We start from the raw sequence: 21,204 nt of genomic DNA on the forward strand, positions 1-21,204 counted from the left end.
GCCATCAGCATCCCTGGACTACCCTCCCAAGTAAAGTCTGTGTGTAGGAAACGATGTCTTGTGGTGCTTTCAGTTGTGTAAGCCAGATCAGGGATTAAGTGTCAACAACACAAATCACATGCATGTCTGAAAAGTGCAGCTGACCTGTGACAGCTGAAATCAAAGGCAAGTCAAACAAGCAAGTGGAGGAAAAACAGGACATAACCCTTGACATTACAACGGCAAACAAAACCTTTTTCTTGACTTCACTGGTTCAGATTCCAAACGCATGACCACAACCAAGCACTTGCCGAGCGCAAGAGGGGAACCTTTGTATTAGCCCGAGCAGAACTGCTTGCGTCATGAGCTCAGTCATGTGAGGTAACCAGAGCTGCACTGCGCTGCCTATCTCAGCTGACCAAGCTACTAAATTCTTCTGACACGGCACTGAAAAAAGACGGAAGCCAGAGGAGCGCAAGTGAAGTTGTCCTTTATTAATTCAGTTCACAAGTCATTTCACACAATTATAGCTTTTATTATTATATAGACTTCTAATACAACACAATCTGTACCACAGTTAATGGCACACTGATGTTATATGTAGAGAAAGCCAAATAAGTCACTAAACACGGCTTACAAGTATCATCAAGTGTGACTTAGCTATAAAATAGATCAATGAGAGTACCATGACAGCAGCACATAGCAATGTCTGCTGAGGTCAGACACTCCCATAGGTGACTTGAGCAGTTAAAAGCCCTGCGTGAGAAACCACAGTCACACTCCAGATTCTGATAAGTTAAACATAACTGTAGAAGTATAAAAAATACTTTAGCATTAGAAATGGAAGCTCTGTTGAGCGTAAGCTCAATCTCAGCCTGTAAAGCCACCACCTTCACACCGACTACTACTCGCACAGAGCAGTGAGAGCCGAGGACCATCCCAAACAAAGGATATATCCTTCTAGACCAGGGGTGGGCAATCTCAGTCCATGAGGGACGGTGTCCCTGCAGATTTTAGATGTGTCCTCGAACCAACACAGCTGATTTAAATGGCTAAATTAGCTCCTCAACGTGTCCTGAAGTTCTCCAGAGGCCTGGTAACGAACTCATCATGTGATTCAGGTGTGCTGACCCAAGGTGAGATCTAAAACCTGCAGGGACACCGGCCCTCGTGGACTGAGATTGCCCACCCCTGTTCTAGACACTAGCCACCTATTGTTAGACACAGGTCTTGTTAATGAGCAAAACTCAAGACGTTTTCACACACGAACCTTTCAGACAGTGTCACAATGAACCAGCTTTACCGACCCCGCTGTTTCAACACAGTGTGTGAATGACTGGCAATGTACACAGCTGCTGCTCTTGCTGTGCTATTTATTCACATTTTATTATTGTATGATTTTAATATTGGTGTTAGGCTTATTTCTGCTTTCTCTTTGATTTGAAATTACGAACAAGCAACATGCAAAGTAAAACAGATGACCTGTAGCACTCTGACATAGCAAGTGGAAAGTTGTCTGTAGACTGTGTCAAGAGTCTACAGACAGCAGTGAGTAAGCAGCACTGCACAGATGTGTGAGTTCTTACAGTTTGTATTTTCTAGCTAGTTTTGCTCTATTCTTTTTCCATTTGTGTTTTAAAAAGGAAAGAAGACTGCTGGTGCTACCACATTCAGCACACTAGCATTATGTGTCTGCACCACTATAGACTACAGAAAGTGACACGTTTAAAAAAATGTGGTCACTGACTGCGATAAATTTTCAGTGGCTCTTAAATACACACACAATAATGTTTAATCTCATCTTTTAGAATGAGCTCAATTCAGAGGCGTGGTGGCGTTTGAGTCCATGTTAGAATGAAGGAGGTATCTGTGTGCAGAATTTATCATTCCAGAAAGGACAACTGTGTTTGACTGTCCAGAGTTCATGTGTGAAAACAGTTTAAGACACAGAGTGGTCCAAGAATTAGGACGTGAAATGATGTAGGTGGTAACACTAATCCAGAAGAAAAATATGAATATATAATGCCTAGTAAACCAAATTAGAAAAGGCAACAAGTATTTTTAAGTGCAGAAAGGCCTTTGGTTAGTTTAACAAGCCACAGAACAAAGATTAGAAACGCAATCTTAATGCAGAGTAGAGCAGCAGTGTGAGTATCAAACTGGTAGATTTGTTAATAGATGGCTGAGATTGAGACAGATGAGAGTTTTAAGCAGCAAATGCAGAGAGAGAGAGAGAGAAAATGGGAAGGAGGAGAGAAGTGGAGTAAGGGAAGGAAAAACGGATAAACAGCAATGACAGGAAGAAGACATGAGCAATGTGGCACAGAAAGTTTAAAATAAACAACATTTCCTCTTTCTTTGCGTCTCGGGCGGCTCTAGGGCAGCTAGGATAGCTTCGTCAAAAACATTCTTCAGCCCTCGCTATGACGACAGGAAGAGAGGGAAGAGAACAAGAGTGCAATTAGCAGAGCAAACACAGAGAGAGAGAGCAAAGAAGAGGAGGAGAAGAAGAGGAACATGGCAGAGTGAGGAGGAAGGTTTCATAGCATAAAGACGAGGAGTGCCGTGCAGCCGTGTCAACACTGAATGAAGACAAGGAAGTTGTTTAACAGGGGGCTGAAAGTGAGCTGGGGACCTGGGTGTTGAGATCCCCAACAGGAAACAGGAAATGACATCAGCAGCTATGCAACTTTTGTGCCAGTGAGATAGGGGGGGAGTAGAGGAAGGAAGGAGCAGAGCAGGGAGGTGGGGGCACCCTAGCTTTATCAACACTATTGTTCAGAATCAGAGATCCAAGTCACCTGCTCCTCTGAGTCATGCTTACTGTGCTTCAGTTTCTAACAGTTATTCATCAACACCAACACAAACAAACTCGGGACATAACTGAGCAGGTAAAGCCTTTAAAGGCACTGACTGATTTAATCAACACAAGCACTCAATAATACAACATTAAATCTACCCCAGAGAAGTCAAACGCTCCTAAATTTGACATGAAGCCCACTGTCTACCTTTGGTCCTCTTTAGAAACAGTGCAAAAAAACAAACAAACAAACAGCTAACTAGCAGCAGGTTTGCCTTCATAAACTAGAAACATTTTACTTTGCCATTTAGTCAAAATGCTGACACAATAATGTGTTTGTGCCTGTTCTATTACTGCAAACACCATCACCTGATCCCAGGAGCGATTGCTGGTCCATGATTTGGTGTGAAGCCCTTAGGCTTTAACAAGCTTATATACTGGAAAGGTTTGCAAAACATGAACTCACTCTTTCCTACGCTTTAATCGCTTTAGGCGTGCTCACCCAGAATCCTAAACTCTAACATTTAGTGCATTTACTTAAAATCCACCCCACTGTTAAGCAAAGTTGGCTAATCTACCATGTGACTATGCTCAAGACCAGTGCAGCTGAGTTTACCTAAATAAAGGTCTGCTTACTGTAGCAACGATCATTTCCAACTAGCAACACCAGTGAACCCACAAGTTACATCAATTACCAAGATCAAACCAGCATGCAGAACAAACATGCACAGGACAGTGGGGGTACAGGCATGTTCCTCTTTCCTCCACTTTCTTAGTTCTTGCCACTGAAGTATCAATCATACTCATCTCCAAGAGTGTGTGTGTGTGACTGTAAATCTTTTATATCCAAGTATATACAGTACCTGTGTGAGGGCTGAGCACTCCACATATTTCACAGCCTTGAGATCTCTTGCCAGCTTCTCGGCTGTCTCCGGAGTAATGGGCTTTTGCTTGTTCTTAGCCAGCTTCTCTATAGTGGAGGGATCATCTCGCAAGTCGATCTGAGTCCCAACTAGAAGGAAAGGCGTCTTTGGACAGTGGTGGGTGATCTCGGGAACCCACTAAATGGACAAATACAAGAGTCAGCACAATACCACACATGTGCGGAATACCGGGGGGTTTTCTTATTAAACAAACATAGGAAAATGTAAAGTTTATTTTAGAAATTTGAACAGAGCCCTTTATTTTAACCCCTTTTTAAGGCATTTGCATCCTCAGACAAGCACTGCATTTTTAACCAAGTTCCCTTCCCTCTGACTTTTTGTACCAAACAGCTAATTAGTACTGTACCTGCCAGTAAAATCTGAGCAACCCATAATTCATCATTTTTACAAAATAAACAATATGCAGTATATATATTATACAGTATGAAACAAACTGTTAAAACATGTTCATTTTTACAGTAACAGAAAAAAACTAAAATGAACAGGTCACACTTACCTTTTCTTTGACATTTTCAAAGGACGATGGGGACACGACAGAGAAACAGACAAGGAAGACATCTGTCTGGGGATAACTCAGAGGTCGTAACCTGTCGTAATCTTCCTGACCTGGAGAAGCCACACACAAATTATATTTAACTCTAATTGTTTGGTCGGCACGTAAGCCAACAGTCATACACTGGACAGAGCAGGATGTCTCTGACTGAAAGAAAACATCACACAAACTCCACATTTACTAAAACTCCCCTGTGGCTGCAGTGTGAAGACAGACAAGCTGCTTCTGAAAGCATGATTCCTACTTTATAATAGAAAGTGAAATGTAACATACCTGCTGTATCAAACAAGCCCAGAGTGTAGGGCTCACCTCCGATCATTACAGTTACAGCATAGTTATCAAACACCTGCAACACACAGACCAAAATCAGCTCAGCCACTCAAAACGCAATAGAACTAAAGATACATTTATAGACACATTTATTTACACTACAGAGCTGAGAAATAATATATTCAAAATGCTCGTCTATTACTCTTATTCAACATCCTTCAAATAAACCATCTTCAAGCAGGTTCTTAGACCTGATTCACTTTGTGTGTTTGTAAAGCTGCATATAGAACACAACTTTGATCACGTACTTAGTGGTCAAGGCCAATTAGTCAACAATAGCAAACATCCTGTTAAGACCTCTGCAGGATCAACGGAAACATGCAAACAGCGTTGTATGTACTCAAACTCCAAAATCCAGCTGAATCTTCTGTAAATTGTGCAACAAGCAAATATAAACTCACGTGTGTGTGGTTCGCTGAACATGTGGTAACTAAAACATTTAAAATCTAATGTAGAGATTGACGCACTTACCGTAGGTACATATTCAGAGGGAAACTTGTTTGTGGTGTAAGAAATGAGCAGGCAGGTTTTACCCACGGCACCATCACCAACTACAACACACTTAATGGTCTGCATAGCTGTGTGTTACAGTCTTTGCTACTCATTCAAGATCTGGAAAAGAAAACAGGCACATTTAATAATTTACTTTTTGGCTGAACAACTTCCAAAGACATACCACAGATAAATTTAAAAATATCACCTTCGATCATTATTATTTTACTCTACATTATACATGTGGACTTCTGATAGGAACATTTTGTTTGAGGTGAGCTCATATTAGGAGAAAAATGCATGGACCAAGGACTAGCTATTTTTTTCTAAGCTGAGTACCAGATGGCATTTTTCATTATTTGTAAAGGACAAAATGTTGGTTAAGAACTTTTTACCTAAACTCTGACTACAAATCGTGATTTACTTGCCACGGGAAGTGAAGTGAAAACCAGTAACCTCCACTAACTACACAGGAATTAAACTGGAAAGACTCCAATGAGCTTTTTACAGTTAATGGACTGAGGGTCAGTACAGCTTAACAACTGGACACAGCGCAGGCCTGCTTCACACAAATGAAGGAAGGAAACATGAAAGGAAATTTGGGAAAAAAGGGAAAACATCAGCTGGTGCAGTCTCTCTTCCCCATATGGGCCAAGAAACAGATCAGACTCAAAAACACTAATGGTGACTTCATGATCTTATTTTATTTATTTTAATTTGTTATACAAAATTAGAAACTAAAACATCAAACATATATGTAGTGTAGATGTGAACACAACTCCAAGAGTAAAGCTAACCATGACATGCAAAAGCCGACAAAGTTCTTCCTGACTGCTATCACAGGAAAAGCTCAAATTGCACAAATAAAAGAAACAAGAAATCTGTTAAATTCAGTTGTGATACTGAGCCAGTAGGAACACCACCAAGGCTCTACCTACACTGACGTGTTTTATTGTTGAAACCAACACCCATATTAACATGTCAGAACGTCCATATTACAGGATGCACACTGGGTCATTATATATATGTTATTAAGCTAATGTATTTGCACTACTTTTCTTCCAGCTAAGTGTGAATTCTTCACTTGTTGTCATTATGGACATTCTAATTTGCATTTTCCTCCGCTCTCAGTTTCACTTTGTTTGCACCCACTAACACACTAAGAGTGGAGCAGACAATGCGCATAAAAATGAGGACAGGAAGACTCTAGGAAACAATTTGTTATGTAACTTTAAGTGAAATAAAAACTTACCAACAAGTGATTTATGAAAAGGAACCAGACTAAGCCAACAAAGAAAATTAATTGATGGGGCTGATGCTTTGCTGTTATGCTAACTGAGTCACTGACAGGCATATAGGAGATTGGGGCCCTCCTGATATATTAGGCTATCATAGATATATAACATCAAGTTCTATGTAGGGATGGGAATCTCAACCAAAAAAACTATTCAATATTCATTGACAGTCATTTGATGGTTCTTCAACAATCATCATCCACCTCAAACCACTTCTAAATGACTATGTGTAGCTTTAACTACAGTTTTTGCTTGACTTCATCTGCCCTTCTTTTTTGTTTTTATTTCTAAAGCTGTCTGTCTTTCCATGTTTCTTGGTAAGTAGCGTATAATCTCACAGCACTACTTTCTTGGTCTGACAACATTGTTCAGTGTGTGCCTGATTTTAGAGACAACGCACTGTATGTAGTACACAAGCAACACTATTCCCCCATTTCACTCCGTAAGTTACAGTCTGTCAGTGCTAAGCCACTGCAGAGCTCTGCAGCACAGTGTGGGGGTGGGGATGTCATTGAGAGAAGCATGAGGGACAAAACTGCAGGCACCAAATGCTACAGTGTTTAACACAGAAACAGAACCTGCTAAAACAGGTGCCCAACTAACAGCCCAAATATCTTCAACATGCCACTCCTTTTCAAAAAAGGCTTTTACATTAGACCTGTAAGTTTTTTCCCTGTCATCATGAGTGCAATGCCTGCTACAGATTTATGTGATTTCTACCACTATGCCACTGCATATGTCTAATGCATATGTCATTGTTTAAAATGCCTTGTAAGTCTTTAATGATTTATTCCAGCAATTAGAGCACAATCAAATGAAGGTGCCCACTTCTAATAATGAACATTTCTAAACTAAAATCATTTCCCCACATGTGTGCCATTTTCTGAGAGCAAGTCAAATCTCCCCTTATTAACAAAAACCTTATCACAAAATACAACATGTTTCTATCCAGTGCGTTGTTATAATACAACGTTTAACAACATTACAGCTGTTAAACATCTAACTGAATGGAGCTGTACGTGCTAATGGAGCTTACCCATTACCGCAAGTGCATCATATGAGCAGCTACCATTACCGGAAACTGAACAATGGGCGCTTCCGGCTGGAAATTTTCCAGGTGTGATGCAATACAGGGCAGTTCTTTTAGGAGGGATTTTATAAAATAATGTGAATAATGTGAACTTTAACATGTAAAAACAAAAAAGTTGACCATACGCAAGTTGCCTGAAAATACTGAATTGTAATGCTGAACTATAAATGCTTGTCTGTTCATGTGAATTTGTTAATGCTGTGATAACTATTTCATGTGTGTCACAATGCTACACAGCAGTTTTCCCAGTATAAACAAAAATTTGGTGCCACCAAAAAGAGTCTGGCATTCCAAAATAAAATCACCAGGACACAAGACTAAAAAACAGAGACTAAGTTGGCTTTGATTTTTTCCAAGTTTAAATCATTTTGTAAAAACACATACCCTACAATAATAACCGGAAAATGCACAGACTTGTAAGTAAGGTCAAACAGACTCTTTGCCTTAAATGCATCCAGACTAATCAAGATTACCTGGACTGTCACCCCTGGTCTGCTTTGAGCCAGGAAGCACTCTTACTGAACAAGTAAACAGTCAGACATGCAAAACTTCAGCAAAAAACTTCATGCAAAACTCTGATTCATCAGAGTACATATGTTATCAAGGTTGACCCAAAACAATCAATATATAAAGCAACTGCATTATGCCACATCTTGATCCTAAAAGTGAAGACACTCCATTTGGCTGGGATTACACTCCTGCGTAGATATATGTGCAAACTATTGCAGACACCATGGACAAAGTAGCAGGCGTTATCTGATCATGTTCTAGTCCACTTAGAGTACACACCACTGGTTTATCAACAACTGACAAACAGATTTCTGTCTCCGAAAACCAAGAACACTTTTATTACAGATGTTCGCAGATGAATCAAGCATAACACTAATTGACAACATTCCAACGCACATCTTCAAGGAAAACTGTGCCTTAGGACCATAGGACCAAGTCAACTAATTACTGACTAAGAGAAAGCCCACCACTCTCTTCAGCAATTCTTTGGTTGGTGAATGAATGGTCAATTTCACTGTACAATGAACACCGTGACATCCATGAAACACAGCAGTGTATGAACAAGTATTTTACTGTGTGTCCCATCAATCTGAATGAAAACCTCAACTCATCTTGTAAAAGTAAAAAATATAAATCTAAGTGTAACAATGTAGTAAGCCAACAGCAATGGACACCAAAGGATGACTGCAGCTGCATTAATGCCGCCAGACTTAATCCTCACATTTGTGTTTGTAGGCCAGCCAGCACTAAGGGCTGCAGTATTAGTATTAGTGACAGTAATAGTGAAAGCGGCTCAACTGAGCCTGATAACAGTTTCCAAATATTTAGCTGCCATACTGAAATGAACTCTGTATAATTTGTGATTTTGTATGTTCGGGTCAGCTAATCCTATGAGCAGTGTGGATTTATTTTAAAGCACACACTTATGTCATCTACATGATCAAATATCAGTACATTTAAACACAAACCGGTAATGATCGTTACGTTGGCGGCATTTCCTTAAGGATTGGTCATAACTTCCTTCTAATTTCCACTGATACATGGTACGTACTTCCGCACGTTGGGGGGGAAGAATGTTCCCCTCTGATTCTTGACAAAAACAGATCTCAATCATGTGTATTTTTGATCTGACATCACCGACCCGAAATCTCAAACTATACTTTGTCTTCCGTTGGTACACTGAGTTTATAACATGTTTAACTACGTAGCCGCGAGTGGTGTGCCAAGCTGTTAGGATCAGCATGTAAATATCGTATTATGAAACATTTTACCTCACACTTGAGAGATAACTACCACTTAAAGGTCTGTTAGCTTGGTAGCAATAGCCATATATCTCGGCCACATCCTCGGCCTCAGTCTGGCCTAATTTCCTGCCCGCCGTTAAAACGATAAACTTACAACTGGTCCCCTTATTTTTACAGGGTCGGTGTTATGAATCTTTTCCTTAGTACCCAGACATTACGCTGTCCATCTATACGATGGGACTATGCTGTCTACAAAATCATAACTTAACCAAACTCTTGTTATGCTCGTTTATTCTGTTTGTTAACCCACTTACCGCGTACCGCAACTAGTAAATTCTTAGGTTCGTCACCATCTTATCTTAATAACAAAGAGGTGTTTTATTTTATCATTACAACATCAAAACCACCAATAAAAACACCTGCATGTGCTTTATAAGTAACTCCAGGAGGTCGATTTACACACCGGTCTAACGATAGACACCCTGCCTGTTTCGCTAGCTAACTACTGTCCTCCCAAATTAGCTTGCGAGCTAACGAGCTGTGCTAAGCTTAGCGGATGCTGTTGCTGAATGAGAGTGATAAAGTGCTAATTACAATCCGTGTTAGGAATACACATTATACAGTAGAGTGACAAGAGTTAGACCAAAACATTAACCAAAAGAATATATAGTAATAAGAGTAAAAAATTTCCATACCGTATCCTCTATTTGTGTCTTTACGCCGGGCGTTGGCAGCTCCGCGCTAGGGGTTTCCCAGTCAACACAACAGGGACACGTTGCGTTGCGTAGCGACTCACTACGTAATTACGTTAATCAATTTGCCTACATTAAGGCTCATTTTCTGAGGCCAAAAGCTAAACTTTGTGTGGTTCCAGTAAATTAATAACCTGATTTTATAACTTTTCAACATAACATTCAAGATACAATCACAGCATCTAATACTGCATCTGTGCCGTTCGCTAATCAGACCAGTAAATACAGCATTTACTGTACAAAGCACATTGTTTAAATTGTTTCAATTTATACTCTCCCTGCATTTAGTAATGCTAACATAAAATAAACAAGCTAAACACGACTTACAAAACGTACATATTCATTAAGTAGTCTGCACTTACAATTTGGGCATGTACCCAAATTCTGCCATCCTAATTTTCTTTGTAGCAGCTCTGCTTTCATACTATGTACAGCATAGAAATGTACAGCACACAAGGCAGCACATGATCATTTTCTGTATTTCACACACAATAACGCCTGCACTTACAAGACAGACCTATTAAATGCAACTGCGCCGTTGTACTGCATTTGACCTATATACGTGTACTGCAATAGTTCTGTCTGCCACTAGATGACAGTACAGTCCATTAACCCAAAACACATAGTCTGAAACACTAAAAAGTTAACAGAACTGTAAGAAGAAGAAAAAACTTTATTCTCCAAACAGATCCATGTGGTAGAAAGAAACAATTACAATATTCATGTCATAAACACAAACACTTAATCTCTGAAGAAAAAAAAAAACCCAATTGCTTCTGCAAAAGTTGAAGTTTGTAGATGTCTCCATTCTCGCCTCAGTTGGACACACTCTGCAGCAAGGTAATGTTGTCTCCTTTCAACATGATCCTCCCTGGGCAACACAGAAAAGAATGAAGGAGAGATCAAAGCTAAATTTGAACAGAACTGCCAGATGATGGACAAGGGGAGGCACAAAGTGTCTGTTCACTTTCAGACAAAGCACCATGCCCCCCCATCAACGCTGGATAAAGGCAATGTGAAATCTAACATCAGTGTAAAGTGGATCAGTAGCCAGGGGCATGATGCAACAACAGAGCAATTCTCACCAACCACCTACAGCCAGCCCCCCCCCCACACACACACCTCAAAATCCAAGAGTTGATTTCACTTACAATCCCAACTGTGAAAAAGTTGTGATGCTGTGTAAATTGTAAATTAAAAACAGAATAAAATCACTTATATATATATTGACACCTATGGTCAGGTCCTCAGGCAGCACTGCATTAAAATCAGACATGATTCTGTCATAGAAATCAGTGTCTGTGAACACAGCTCACTGTGCCATCCACAAATGTAGCTGCTAATGTCGTAGCAGCTACAGAATTGGCCTGCACTTTCACCATTTGAAAACATTTAGTACGTCACGAAACAAAAAAATGCACCAAAGCAGACTGACGATTGTCTTGAAATTCTTACATGTGTTTTGTGTTTGTATTTTGCTTCTTTGTTTCAAATCACTGTAATTGTTTTTAATTACACTTTACATAGCATCCCAGCATTTTCAGAATTGGGTTTGCACTTTCTGGGATATGCAGGACAAGTGTTTTCAAAAATCCCTGAGAAGCAACAATGTCTTGATGACACACATTTTTTTTTTTAATTCTTACCTTTCACAGACATCCTTCCTAAAATTGTAAAATAATAAAACAGCTTTACAAAAAGTGGTGCGCTCTTACCCAATGGTTTTCTGTTCTTAGTCTTCATGTGGACTTCCTCAGCATCGTCTAGAACCAGATTCATGTACTCATCGAAACCCTAAGGCAATGAGACACAAGACAACTAGAACTTACTAACTAGAACTTGTGCATGCCTGATCTCACAGAAAGTTCAGCCTGAGTGGAAACGCTACTCACAGATCAGGCCATTTCAAGTTAGACTGAATCATTTTAAGCCATGCTAGGACATAATGTGGCCATACAGGGGAACAGCAAGTGACAAAGGTTTGTTCCTAGTGAGAGCTTATTTCCATCTCAATAGCAACACGCACATGGTGAAGATCACCTTCTTTGATTTCTTTGGTGCGTATAACACATTTCAGCCACTGCTACTTAGAGAAGGCTAAAGGGAATGTCAGTAAACAGTTGGCCATCTCATGGATCACTGATTATATGATAAACAGTATGTGAAACTGGGCAGTGCTCGGTGTCAAAATGATGACATACAGGAGCTCCACAGGGAACTGAGCCATCTCCACTCCTGTTCACCTTGCACACCTCAGACTTTCAGTCATGCCACCTACAAAACTAATAATTCTGCAGTGGTTGGATGCATCAGTGATGGGCAGCAGGAGTACAGAGCACTAGTGGATGATTTGGTGGAGTTGTCAGAGAGGGATCCACTGTTTCTGATTGTGAATAGGACCACAGAGATGACAGACTGCAGAAGAAAACGGGTGGCTATACCACCTGTGTCTATCCTGGGACAGAATGCTAATGTGGAGGAGGAGAACAAGTACCTGGACATCCACACTGATAACAGGTAGGGCTTGGCCATATCATACTGTTCACGGTAATACCGGTATAATGTTGGACAACGATAAGAAAATGAAATATCATGATAGAATATGGGTAAAACGCGCATGCGCAGTGCCTTTGTTTTCATACGCACATGGCGGAAAAAGCACGGCGGCTACGGAGAATAAGAAGGGCGAAAGCGGATTGTTGAATGAAACGGATGAACCAGAATTGGTTTGTAAAAATGCTGCAACTTCAGTGGTGTGGAACTGGTTTAGCTTTCGTCCGTCAGATACACAACAAAGCACTATTTTTGGTAGTGCATGCTAGTGGGCCGTCGTTATTACCGTGTTTTTTGGAAAATATGGCACACTGCCCATGAACATCAAGCTTGATAAACTGACCAAGAACATGGAGAAAGGTTATATGTTACTTACAATAATGCAGCCTTCTATCCGCATGTTCACCTGTTCATACAACCAAACTTGGATCCGTGAGCGCTGAGAATGAGAGGGAGAATAAACTGAATACAGTTTTATCTTCAAAATTACCCGAAAACAAAACTAATCAGAAGTAAGCACAAAAAAGTTACAAGCTACTTACATTTTGCAGGTACCTGAAAATGAGATTCTGACAACCACAGTCAAGGACATACACACAGACTCGAGTTCAACATGTTTATAGTTAAAATGTGCACATATATTGTTAATGGTTATATTCGCATTTAGTCCAAGTTATCGGAAATGTGATTCAGAATCAGAGTTTGGGTCAGGGGTTCTTCCTGGCTTAAAATTGGCTTTTGGTCTTCATATCTTGAGGGCAAACTTTATTATTTTCCCCTGATCCTTTTGTAAATAAAAATCTGTTTAACAAAGAATTAAAATATAGTTACATTTATTTTTGGTCATTATTTTAGGTCATTTTAATTCTTACACAATATTAGCACTAATATAACATGCTGGCATTCCCATAAGAGACCATTTAAACGTGGATCCATAGCAAATAAAAGAAAACACTATTAAGTTCCACTAACAATTAACTAATTATATTTTTAAAACATTTGAGAAGCTGAAGGTAATTCCGGTTTTATAACTAATAATTGTCAAGACACTTTCGTTAGTTAAGTATTCCGTAACTTCCTTACTCTCCCACACCATATTATATTTTGGTGTTAATAACTATCGATTGGTGGGCCTAAAACCCTCCTTATGGTATCATACTGAGTAGTTTGAAGGCAGAAATTAGCCTCTTTTGCGTTCAGCTGTAACACGGAACCGCAGAGCCGGGCTTAAAGCGGCTAAGTCTATACACTAGTTTTCTGACTGGATTTCAATAAACCACATTTTTCTGCAAACATATTTCATACCCGCGCGACTTCTCTGGGTGAAACTGGTCTTCACAAAAGCTTACATGCCTTGTAAAACTCCTCTCCTCACATGAGTGACTACAAATGTTTACGAATGACTAAATGTTAGCCTAGCTGCTAAGCTATTGTAGCAACCAATTCAACCGCGCAGTGTCGTCCAGCAATACAAAAGGATACAATGGGCTGCACCATAACCTTCTGGACCTTCTGTCCTTGTCCTCTGTATGCCATTCCTCCAACTAAATACCAGCTGTAGGTATATGCTGAAAAAAATTGCACCTTTTCTTAAGAGTGCACTACAACGAAACTCTCACGTTGTGAGACGTCTTCAATGGCGGGTTTCCTTTCGCGTGCTCTGCCAGTACCAGCACGGAGGTCTCGTGATGTGAAGAGCGCCCCTGCGGGTGGGAGGTATCAATAAAAACACTAGAACAAATCAACGTTTATAACCCGAAATCTCGCGAGAACATACCTGTGGAAGTTTGCTGGCAGTGTGAAACGCGCCCAGTCTTCAGCATAAAAACAAACTAAAAGGCTATATGGCAACATCCATCATCGTCTGTATGTGAGAAAAGTTAACATTCTCCAGCTCTAGGTGTAGTGTCATTTCCTGTTTCCTATGATAGAGCTATAGTATGTAACCAGAAGTGTCAACTTTAAAAGAACTTGACTATATTAGTGGGCCTCACTAATATAGATTATTCCATTGTTTATTCCATTGTTTTGTCAGTAAAAACCTGTATGAGTCAGATCGGCAGAACTACATCTGTGCAGGAAAGGATTATACAAAAAAACATGTCATCATGATGTCTGTGAAGGTTCTCAGTCATCCACGTCATCGTAGTCTAAGGAGCTTGGAAAGAAAAGCGTCTGGACTTCTTTAAGTTGCTTGAAGACGTTTCACCTCTCATCAAAGAAGCTTCTTCAGTTCTAGGGTCAAATGGTGGGAAATGGTCAAATCTGGGACTTGCCACCATTTGATCCTAGAACTGAAGAAGCTTCTCGGATGAGAGGTGAAAAGGTGAAACGTCGTCAAGCAACTTAAAGAAGTCCAGACGCTTTTCTTTCCACGCTCCTTAGACAATGTCATCATGATGACTTTTAATTTCAGGAATATGTACACGTTATTTAGGATCAAAACGAATGTGCACAGTATCATTTATACCAGTTTAGTCCATATCAGCTGTACTTAATTTTATTGAACCCCATTCATTATTAAGCAAAAAGCAAAAAATTCTCCCGACCACAAGGCTAACCGTGACTCTTTGGATTTTACCTGCTGTGTTCTTGTGTTTCTGTTTTTACCATTTTAAAATCTTTTGGTTGTAACTTTTTTTGCTGTAATGTTATGAATAAATGATAGAAATTGTAAAAAAGCCTACAGTATGTTTGTTAGCTGAATCATTTCAGAATAGAACAGTCAGGACTTGAGTGTGTTTTTTCTTTTTATTTGAGCCATCTCATTTTTAATCAAGAGCCACAAAGTGTCTATCTGCAGGGACACAACGGTTGTGATAGAACATCAGACACTGTCTTCTTGGATGTCTCAGCCTACAGTTTGATTGTTCCCTGCAGAATAGTGATGGCCTGTCCAGCTATGTTGATTCTTCCATCATCTCTCAGTTCAAGTTCCAGCTCGCCACCACGACTGGAGCACTGGTAAGCTGCACAGACACAATAAGCAGATTAATAATGGATAAAAGTGGAACACAACATCTGTTATCAGATAAATGACACATTAGTAAAAGGCGGAGAAGGTTAAAATACGTACCCAGCATTTTCTTCTTTCCTAGTTTTTCAGACCAGTAGCTACCTAGGACTGTGTGGTTAGATCCTGCCAGAGCAAAGAATGCACAGCAGGAATAGCTTAACACTTTCTCTCATTAATAAGACACCTGTAAATGCATCCTCTTTAATCACTTTAGTCCAGCTGCTTATATGTAAATGTTTTTAGACACACAAACATGGTCAGAATTATGTTATTTGAGGAATAATGTCTATAGATTACATACTAGTAAAGAGGAATCATCTTACCAGTGACAGGATCCTCAGGGACTCCAACCCATGGAGAAAAGTCTCTCGAATAGAAGTCATATCCTGGCTGGCAGTCTGGTGATCCTGTTTCCACATGTTAGCAGTGTTTGATATTTAATGTTTGTTGGCAGAAACATTCAGTCAGTGTTGTTACACAAATTAAAATGGGCAACAAACGAGTCCACAGGATGGTGATGGCAAAGGAGAAATCAGCGCACCATTTGTCCTGTGATCAAACATTTCCCCAGAGCTCAACCCAAGTGAAGGCCTATATGATGAGTGAAATCACAGACTGTGCTCTTCATCACCATCATCATTAAAACACCAAATGAGGGAATGTTTTTGGCAGATTGCTGTTCATCCCTCTAACAGAGGTGCATCGAAGCTTTTCTGATGGTACATGGTGGGACAACACCTCACTTAAACACTTCATGTTTTGTTTCCTTTGGTTTATTCTTTACTGTTTACGTCTTCATTGTAATGGAATTACTACATGTGGTCCGATCCAGCAAGTCTACAACTCTACGAAACGCACAGCTCCGATTACCTTTCATAGTGACGATGACGGCGCAGAATCTTCCACTTCTCTCAGTATTCTCAAGAGCCACAGTGTCAACTTTCAGATTGGTAAGCGCGGAGCTGGAGATAATACACAAAAAGCATATATACATTTACTAAAATGTGATGAGTGGGTGTAGAAGGGCAGTTGCTTGATTATTTGTTTGGGCTTTAAACATATGAATAAGCCCCACTAGCTGGGCACCTGAGAAATATAACTGATTGTTGTTGCTGAACAAATGTTTAAGATCCCATGAACAGTAGGACCACTATTGAGATTCATTTGAATTTGGCAACAAGCAAAGTTTTTTTTAACCAACATGTCACAGCTGTCAGCCAGTCGAATCAGCAGCTTCTTGGTGTTGTAGCAAAATAAAACTTCCTGAACCGGGAGGTTTCCGACTGCCGCCTGTGTCACACATGTAAAGGCAGAGACTTAGCTGAATACACACACAGGAATGTAGTTCCACTTTCACAAACTGTTCACAAAAATGTGATTTCTGACCTTGATGGTGTCTTTGAAGTCGTTGGGTTCCTGAAATAAAAAGAGTTCAGAAAGAAAGCCATTTTACATACACTGTTAATAAAACACAAGAACTAGTTTATTTTACATTACAGGATTTGATTAAATTGTTCATGTAACTAAACAGGAAAAGTTTATTTTACCACTCGGGTGGGGGGATTCAGAGGAAAGTCCATGATGTACCCTTCCTCCTTCTTGGTGACGTGCAGATCTCCACTCTTGGTCTCAAACACCAGGGTGGGATTTACATTTTCTGAAGGAAAACATCCATTACACGGTTACATGCTAGCACCTCTTTGCTCCTTCTTGCAGTCAGCTGCATTGTGCATTACAGGCATCTTTAAAAATAGCTCCAGCGGCCTTTTCTACTGCACCATGATGTCACTTTTTTTTTTCAAAAACCTTTTTATGTGTAAATGTTGCATCTTACTGATGTGTTGGAATAGCACTGCTGCAGAGGCCAGAGTGGCATGACCGCACAGATCTACTTCAGTGGTTGGTGTAAACCATCGAAGGCGGAATCTTGATCCTGTTAATCACACATTTAAGACTTTTTTCAGTTTTGTTTTGGTATTAGTTTCAAATACACAGAGTTAAGCAGTGTAGATAATAATGTTAGTGATTGGCTTACATCCACAAAGGTCTTCAAGGTCAACTTAATCATTTATTGGTTAAAGATTGACAAAAAGCCTTATAATTTAGAAACCATCATTCTTAAAAGTGTGGGGTGTTGTCAACATATAGAAAGTACTGTACAGATTTCAAATATGTCACATTTGACCTATGACCTCCCCTTCAAGGTCAAGACATCTAAAGGTCAACGTTATAATAATGCTATATAGAGCTACTTAAATGTGTTTCTTACTGTCAACATGTAGGCATATAGGGAAAGATACATGGGGTTTATAAATACCATATTTCTTTGGATCTCTGACCTCTTCATCAATGTCAATAGTATAATATAATATAATAAGCTTAGTAATGGGTTATTAATGTCCAGTTATTTACAAATCAATACCAATTATTAAAGGGATAGGTACAAAATACAATGCTGTTCCCTTAAAAGTAAATACTGCCCAGAGAGTGAGCAGTCTAAGCCAAGGTTTGTGCTCTGAGTATTTCTTGTTTATAGAGTTTTCACAAAGTAAACTAAAAGCAAACATACAGCATGCTTTTGAGCATGCTTGTGGTGTTGGACTCATGGTTTGGGTTCACTTTTTACTTATTTAATTTAAATATCAGGCGCACTTTAAAAAGTCATACATGCTCTGATCTTATTACATGTGGACTATTGTAATTCCCTCTAATACAGGCTCAACCAGTTTTTTTCTCCTTTCTCAGCAAATATAATTTAGAGTATTCTTCAAAAGTTGCATTTTTAAGTCTGAAGTTAAACTTATTGTATCTGTTCCTGCTTCCTCTTTGTCTCTGTGTTAATGATACCTGCATTCCTCTTGGACCGGCTGCACACTGCATTTTTCACTGTGACAGCTTGTTGCACAGTTCTTTAGACTCCATACAATGTAACATTTTGACCTGACAGACTGCTGAGGACAGTTTGTGCACACAATGAGTATAACGCAGCTCTGTGTGTGTTTAACTGCACAGGATCTCTCTAAACATAAGCTATTGAACAGATAAACTTAACTTGAAAAATAATGAGCTCCTGCTAATGGTTGTGTGTCCTTAATTCTGCCTGATGGCACTAGTTTAATTTTGCTGAAGGCTAACCTTTCGTGATTCTCTTACGCAATCCAAAATTTGTAACTGACATTTCTCAATAGCTACAAAGTGCCATGAAATAGACTTTGTGGTGATTTAAAGATATTTTTCTCTAATTAACTGTATTCTGATCCTGAAATGTCTGTTGTCTGTGGCAAAACTTACAAGTTTTAATCGTGTGACAGTGTCACATCTTCCTATGGTCACTAGCAGATATTTCTGTCTTGACTTTTTTCGCTTTTTTTTTGGTAATCTCAGGCAGACTGATACAGGCTTTTTTCCTCATCATATTTGGACTATTTTAATTCCCTCTATAGAAGTCTCAGCCAAAAGTCCCTGCCCTTATCTGCCTTGTTCAAACTTTAGCTGCCAGAGACGAGTAGAGCCAAGACCACATTACTCCCGCTACATTAGACTTATTCAATATAGAATTGATTTTAAACTTTGCTTTATTGTTTGAACAGCCTTACATGACTTCACTCACACCTCACTTTGTTAACAGAGCCGCTGGTTTGACTCAGACACTCCTAACTGTTCCTGCAGCTCACATCATTACAAAATGACGTGGCATTTTCTCTTACAGCCTCACAGCTGTGCAAATTCTTCACCACTACTCACAGCTTTTTTTAAAAATAGTGACTCCGTTTTTTCCTATCATACAATTTCCTTGACTTATTTATTTCACTTGTCATGTTATTCAGGTTTTCGGGTTTTTGTTGTTTTATTTCAGTCTGTTTTATTTTCTGCAACTACAATATACATGAGCTTTATTATCGTTCTTATAACTATAAAGTCATACAAACTTGTTAATCTATATTGAAAAATTTCTATCCTGCACCTATAGGGACTACTTTTAAGTTTAAGCAGTATGTGAATCATACACCATACTGTATACTTTTGAAAGAGAGCTTTCCATTACAGCATTATAATCTAAGAGGCTTTGGAATTGGCAACCCAAATGTGATCTGTATTAAAACAGACATACCTGTAGTAAAGCTATCAGAGGGATTAATCCTGGTGATGAAAGCAGTGTCTGAGAGGTTCGTCTCTGCTGCTATCTTGTAATACAAGTCATCACTCAGCTCCTGTTAGAAACGTGATTTGACGAGCAAATATAAATATTTGTGATGAGTGTAAACATGCACTGATAGTGTCCTGAGCTGCTTTGACCGGCTTTATTCATAAAGTAAATGATTGTAAGCTTCTGGCAGGCAAACAGACGAACTTTGCTCACTGAAAAAGAATAAACAACTAAATAAGTTAATTAGAAACAGTAGGCTGATGTGTCTTATTGTATGTATCTTATTCAGTTCTTGTGTGATAAGAATGTTTCAGGGGAAAGCGAAACAAAAAACACTTTACTTTTCATGGTTTGATTTACAAAAGATTGTTTGAATTAAAATACCTTTAAAAACACATCTTGTCGAGCTTGTTTTGCAGAACGAATTTCTGCTTCTGGTCTGCACTTGTGCGAAGCACCGATGCAAGCCGCCATAGCGCCAGACTAGACAAAAGCTGTGGCCTAAATAGTTTTACTCACATGCAGAAGTGGACAAACTGCCGCAGGGTTTCCCTTGAATGGCAAATTGGTGAAGGAATCCAGCGTGTACACTGGTATCTCCATTGTAGGTAAGCGAAAGAAGACGAAAATGGCTTGAAAGTCAAGAGCCTCCTTCCTTCAGAACCGTTTTTGGTGGACAAAGTCTGCACCCACTACTTTTTTATTTTTTTTTAACAAGAACTTTATTGATCAATCAGTGAGTATACAACATACAAACAGATGAGGTATACAAGAGAGTAGAACATGAATACAAATAACCAGGGGTAAAAAAACAAAAACGTAAATAAACGCACAAGTTCACATACATGTATTGTTTTGAGCGCCTTTTTGTGCGCCTGCGTCTGACTGACTTAATGTACAATTCCACATCCTTAAGAGAATAACAGAAGTATGGTGTTTTATGAGTAAACTTACATTTATGGATAAAAAATTTAGCTAAGAGTATTAACAGATTTATTATGAAAAAACATTTATCATTTTTCTTGGGGAACTTAAAGTAACAAAATAAAACATTTTCCTATTGTAAAGGGAACTCCTTTAAAATATGGACATTAACCAACCTGCTCAATTCCTTCCAAAACCTCTGTGTAAAAGAACAGTACCAAAAAAGATGTATCGCAGTTTCTGGATGGTCCCCACAGAAGGTGCTTCCGCGCACACTGCTGTGGATGGACTGTAGACCCTCCCCCTGCGTGTATGTGTGTGTGTGTGTGTTTTTCCTCCCTGGAGCCTGTCCTATTTTCCACTCTTTTACGTTTAGGCATCGCCGGTTTATGACTGTAGTAGAATGAATACGCGTTTAAGACTACAAACTTTACCCCCTTAACATCACTCATCTGTGGTTATTTGACAATCTAAAAATAATATTTTTTTTAATGTGATAAATCATCATGTTTTGTATTGTATAGATAGCAGGAATATGCATGAGTAGTCTTACAATATTTAGAGAGAGTGATTAA

At 39.3% G+C, this 21,204-nt stretch overlaps 3 protein-coding genes across 4 annotated transcripts in view; all 3 read right to left on the reverse strand.

Moving 5' to 3' along the window:
* The window catches only part of cdc42 (cell division cycle 42), an 11,342-nt gene extending 1,269 nt beyond the window's left edge, over window positions 1-10,073 (reverse strand). Inside the window, exons 1-5 of the mRNA XM_031748464.2 lie at window positions 9,933-10,073; window positions 5,078-5,218; window positions 4,550-4,622; window positions 4,220-4,329; window positions 3,643-3,840 (exon numbers count right to left, since the gene is read on the reverse strand). Of these exons, the coding sequence (XP_031604324.1) occupies window positions 3,643-3,840; window positions 4,220-4,329; window positions 4,550-4,622; window positions 5,078-5,182 (486 nt within the window). The 5' untranslated portion in view covers window positions 5,183-5,218; window positions 9,933-10,073. The remainder of the gene's footprint in view (window positions 1-3,642; window positions 3,841-4,219; window positions 4,330-4,549; window positions 4,623-5,077; window positions 5,219-9,932) is intronic.
* A 569-nt stretch (window positions 10,074-10,642) lies between these two features.
* On the reverse strand, window positions 10,643-14,219 carry snrpe (small nuclear ribonucleoprotein polypeptide E). The gene is made up of 5 exons (XM_031748522.2): window positions 14,025-14,219; window positions 13,085-13,111; window positions 12,919-12,981; window positions 11,705-11,783; window positions 10,643-10,860 (listed from the first exon to the last, which is right to left on the reverse strand). The coding sequence occupies exons 1-5, from the start codon at window positions 14,076-14,078 to the stop codon at window positions 10,805-10,807; spliced, it is 279 nt and encodes a 92-aa protein (XP_031604382.1). The 5' UTR covers window positions 14,079-14,219; the 3' UTR covers window positions 10,643-10,804.
* A 1,055-nt stretch (window positions 14,220-15,274) lies between these two features.
* LOC116327022 (phenazine biosynthesis-like domain-containing protein 1) lies at window positions 15,275-20,386 on the reverse strand. Of its 2 annotated transcripts, none has more exons than XM_031748481.2 (10): window positions 20,225-20,386; window positions 19,670-19,769; window positions 17,393-17,491; window positions 17,106-17,215; window positions 16,945-16,974; window positions 16,760-16,848; window positions 16,429-16,520; window positions 15,882-15,965; window positions 15,619-15,681; window positions 15,275-15,511 (listed from the first exon to the last, which is right to left on the reverse strand). In XM_031748481.2, the coding sequence occupies exons 1-10, from the start codon at window positions 20,306-20,308 to the stop codon at window positions 15,399-15,401; spliced, it is 864 nt and encodes a 287-aa protein (XP_031604341.1). In that variant the 5' UTR covers window positions 20,309-20,386; the 3' UTR covers window positions 15,275-15,398. The 2 variants fall into 2 exon arrangements, with proteins under 2 accessions (XP_031604341.1, XP_031604340.1); XM_031748480.2 differs by having other exon boundaries at window positions 20,090-20,229.
* Window positions 20,387-21,204: the final 818 nt, after the last annotated feature.

This window comes from Oreochromis aureus, linkage group 5 (assembly GCF_013358895.1).
Source record: "Oreochromis aureus strain Israel breed Guangdong linkage group 5, ZZ_aureus, whole genome shotgun sequence".
NCBI lineage: Eukaryota > Metazoa > Chordata > Actinopteri > Cichliformes > Cichlidae > Oreochromis > Oreochromis aureus.

Coding starts and splice junctions, on each gene's coding strand:
- snrpe (XM_031748522.2), bottom strand. CDS start 14,078: ATGGCATACAGAGGACAAGGACAGAAGGTCCAGAAGGTTATGGTGCAG. Junction 13,112..14,024: donor AGGTTATGGTGCAGCCCATT/GTATCCTTTTGT, acceptor TGTGGTTGTCAG/AATCTCATTTTCAGGTACCT. Junction 10,861..11,704: donor TAAGAACAGAAAACCATTGG/GTAAGAGCGCAC, acceptor TGTGTTGCCCAG/GGAGGATCATGTTGAAAGGA.
- LOC116327022 (XM_031748480.2), bottom strand. CDS start 20,179: ATGGCGGCTTGCATCGGTGCTTCGCACAAGTGCAGACCAGAAGCAGAA. Junction 19,770..20,089: donor GACAAGATGTGTTTTTAAAG/GTATTTTAATTC, acceptor CGTTTCTAACAG/GAGCTGAGTGATGACTTGTA. Junction 15,682..15,881: donor CCCTGAGGATCCTGTCACTG/GTAAGATGATTC, acceptor TTGCTCTGGCAG/GATCTAACCACACAGTCCTA.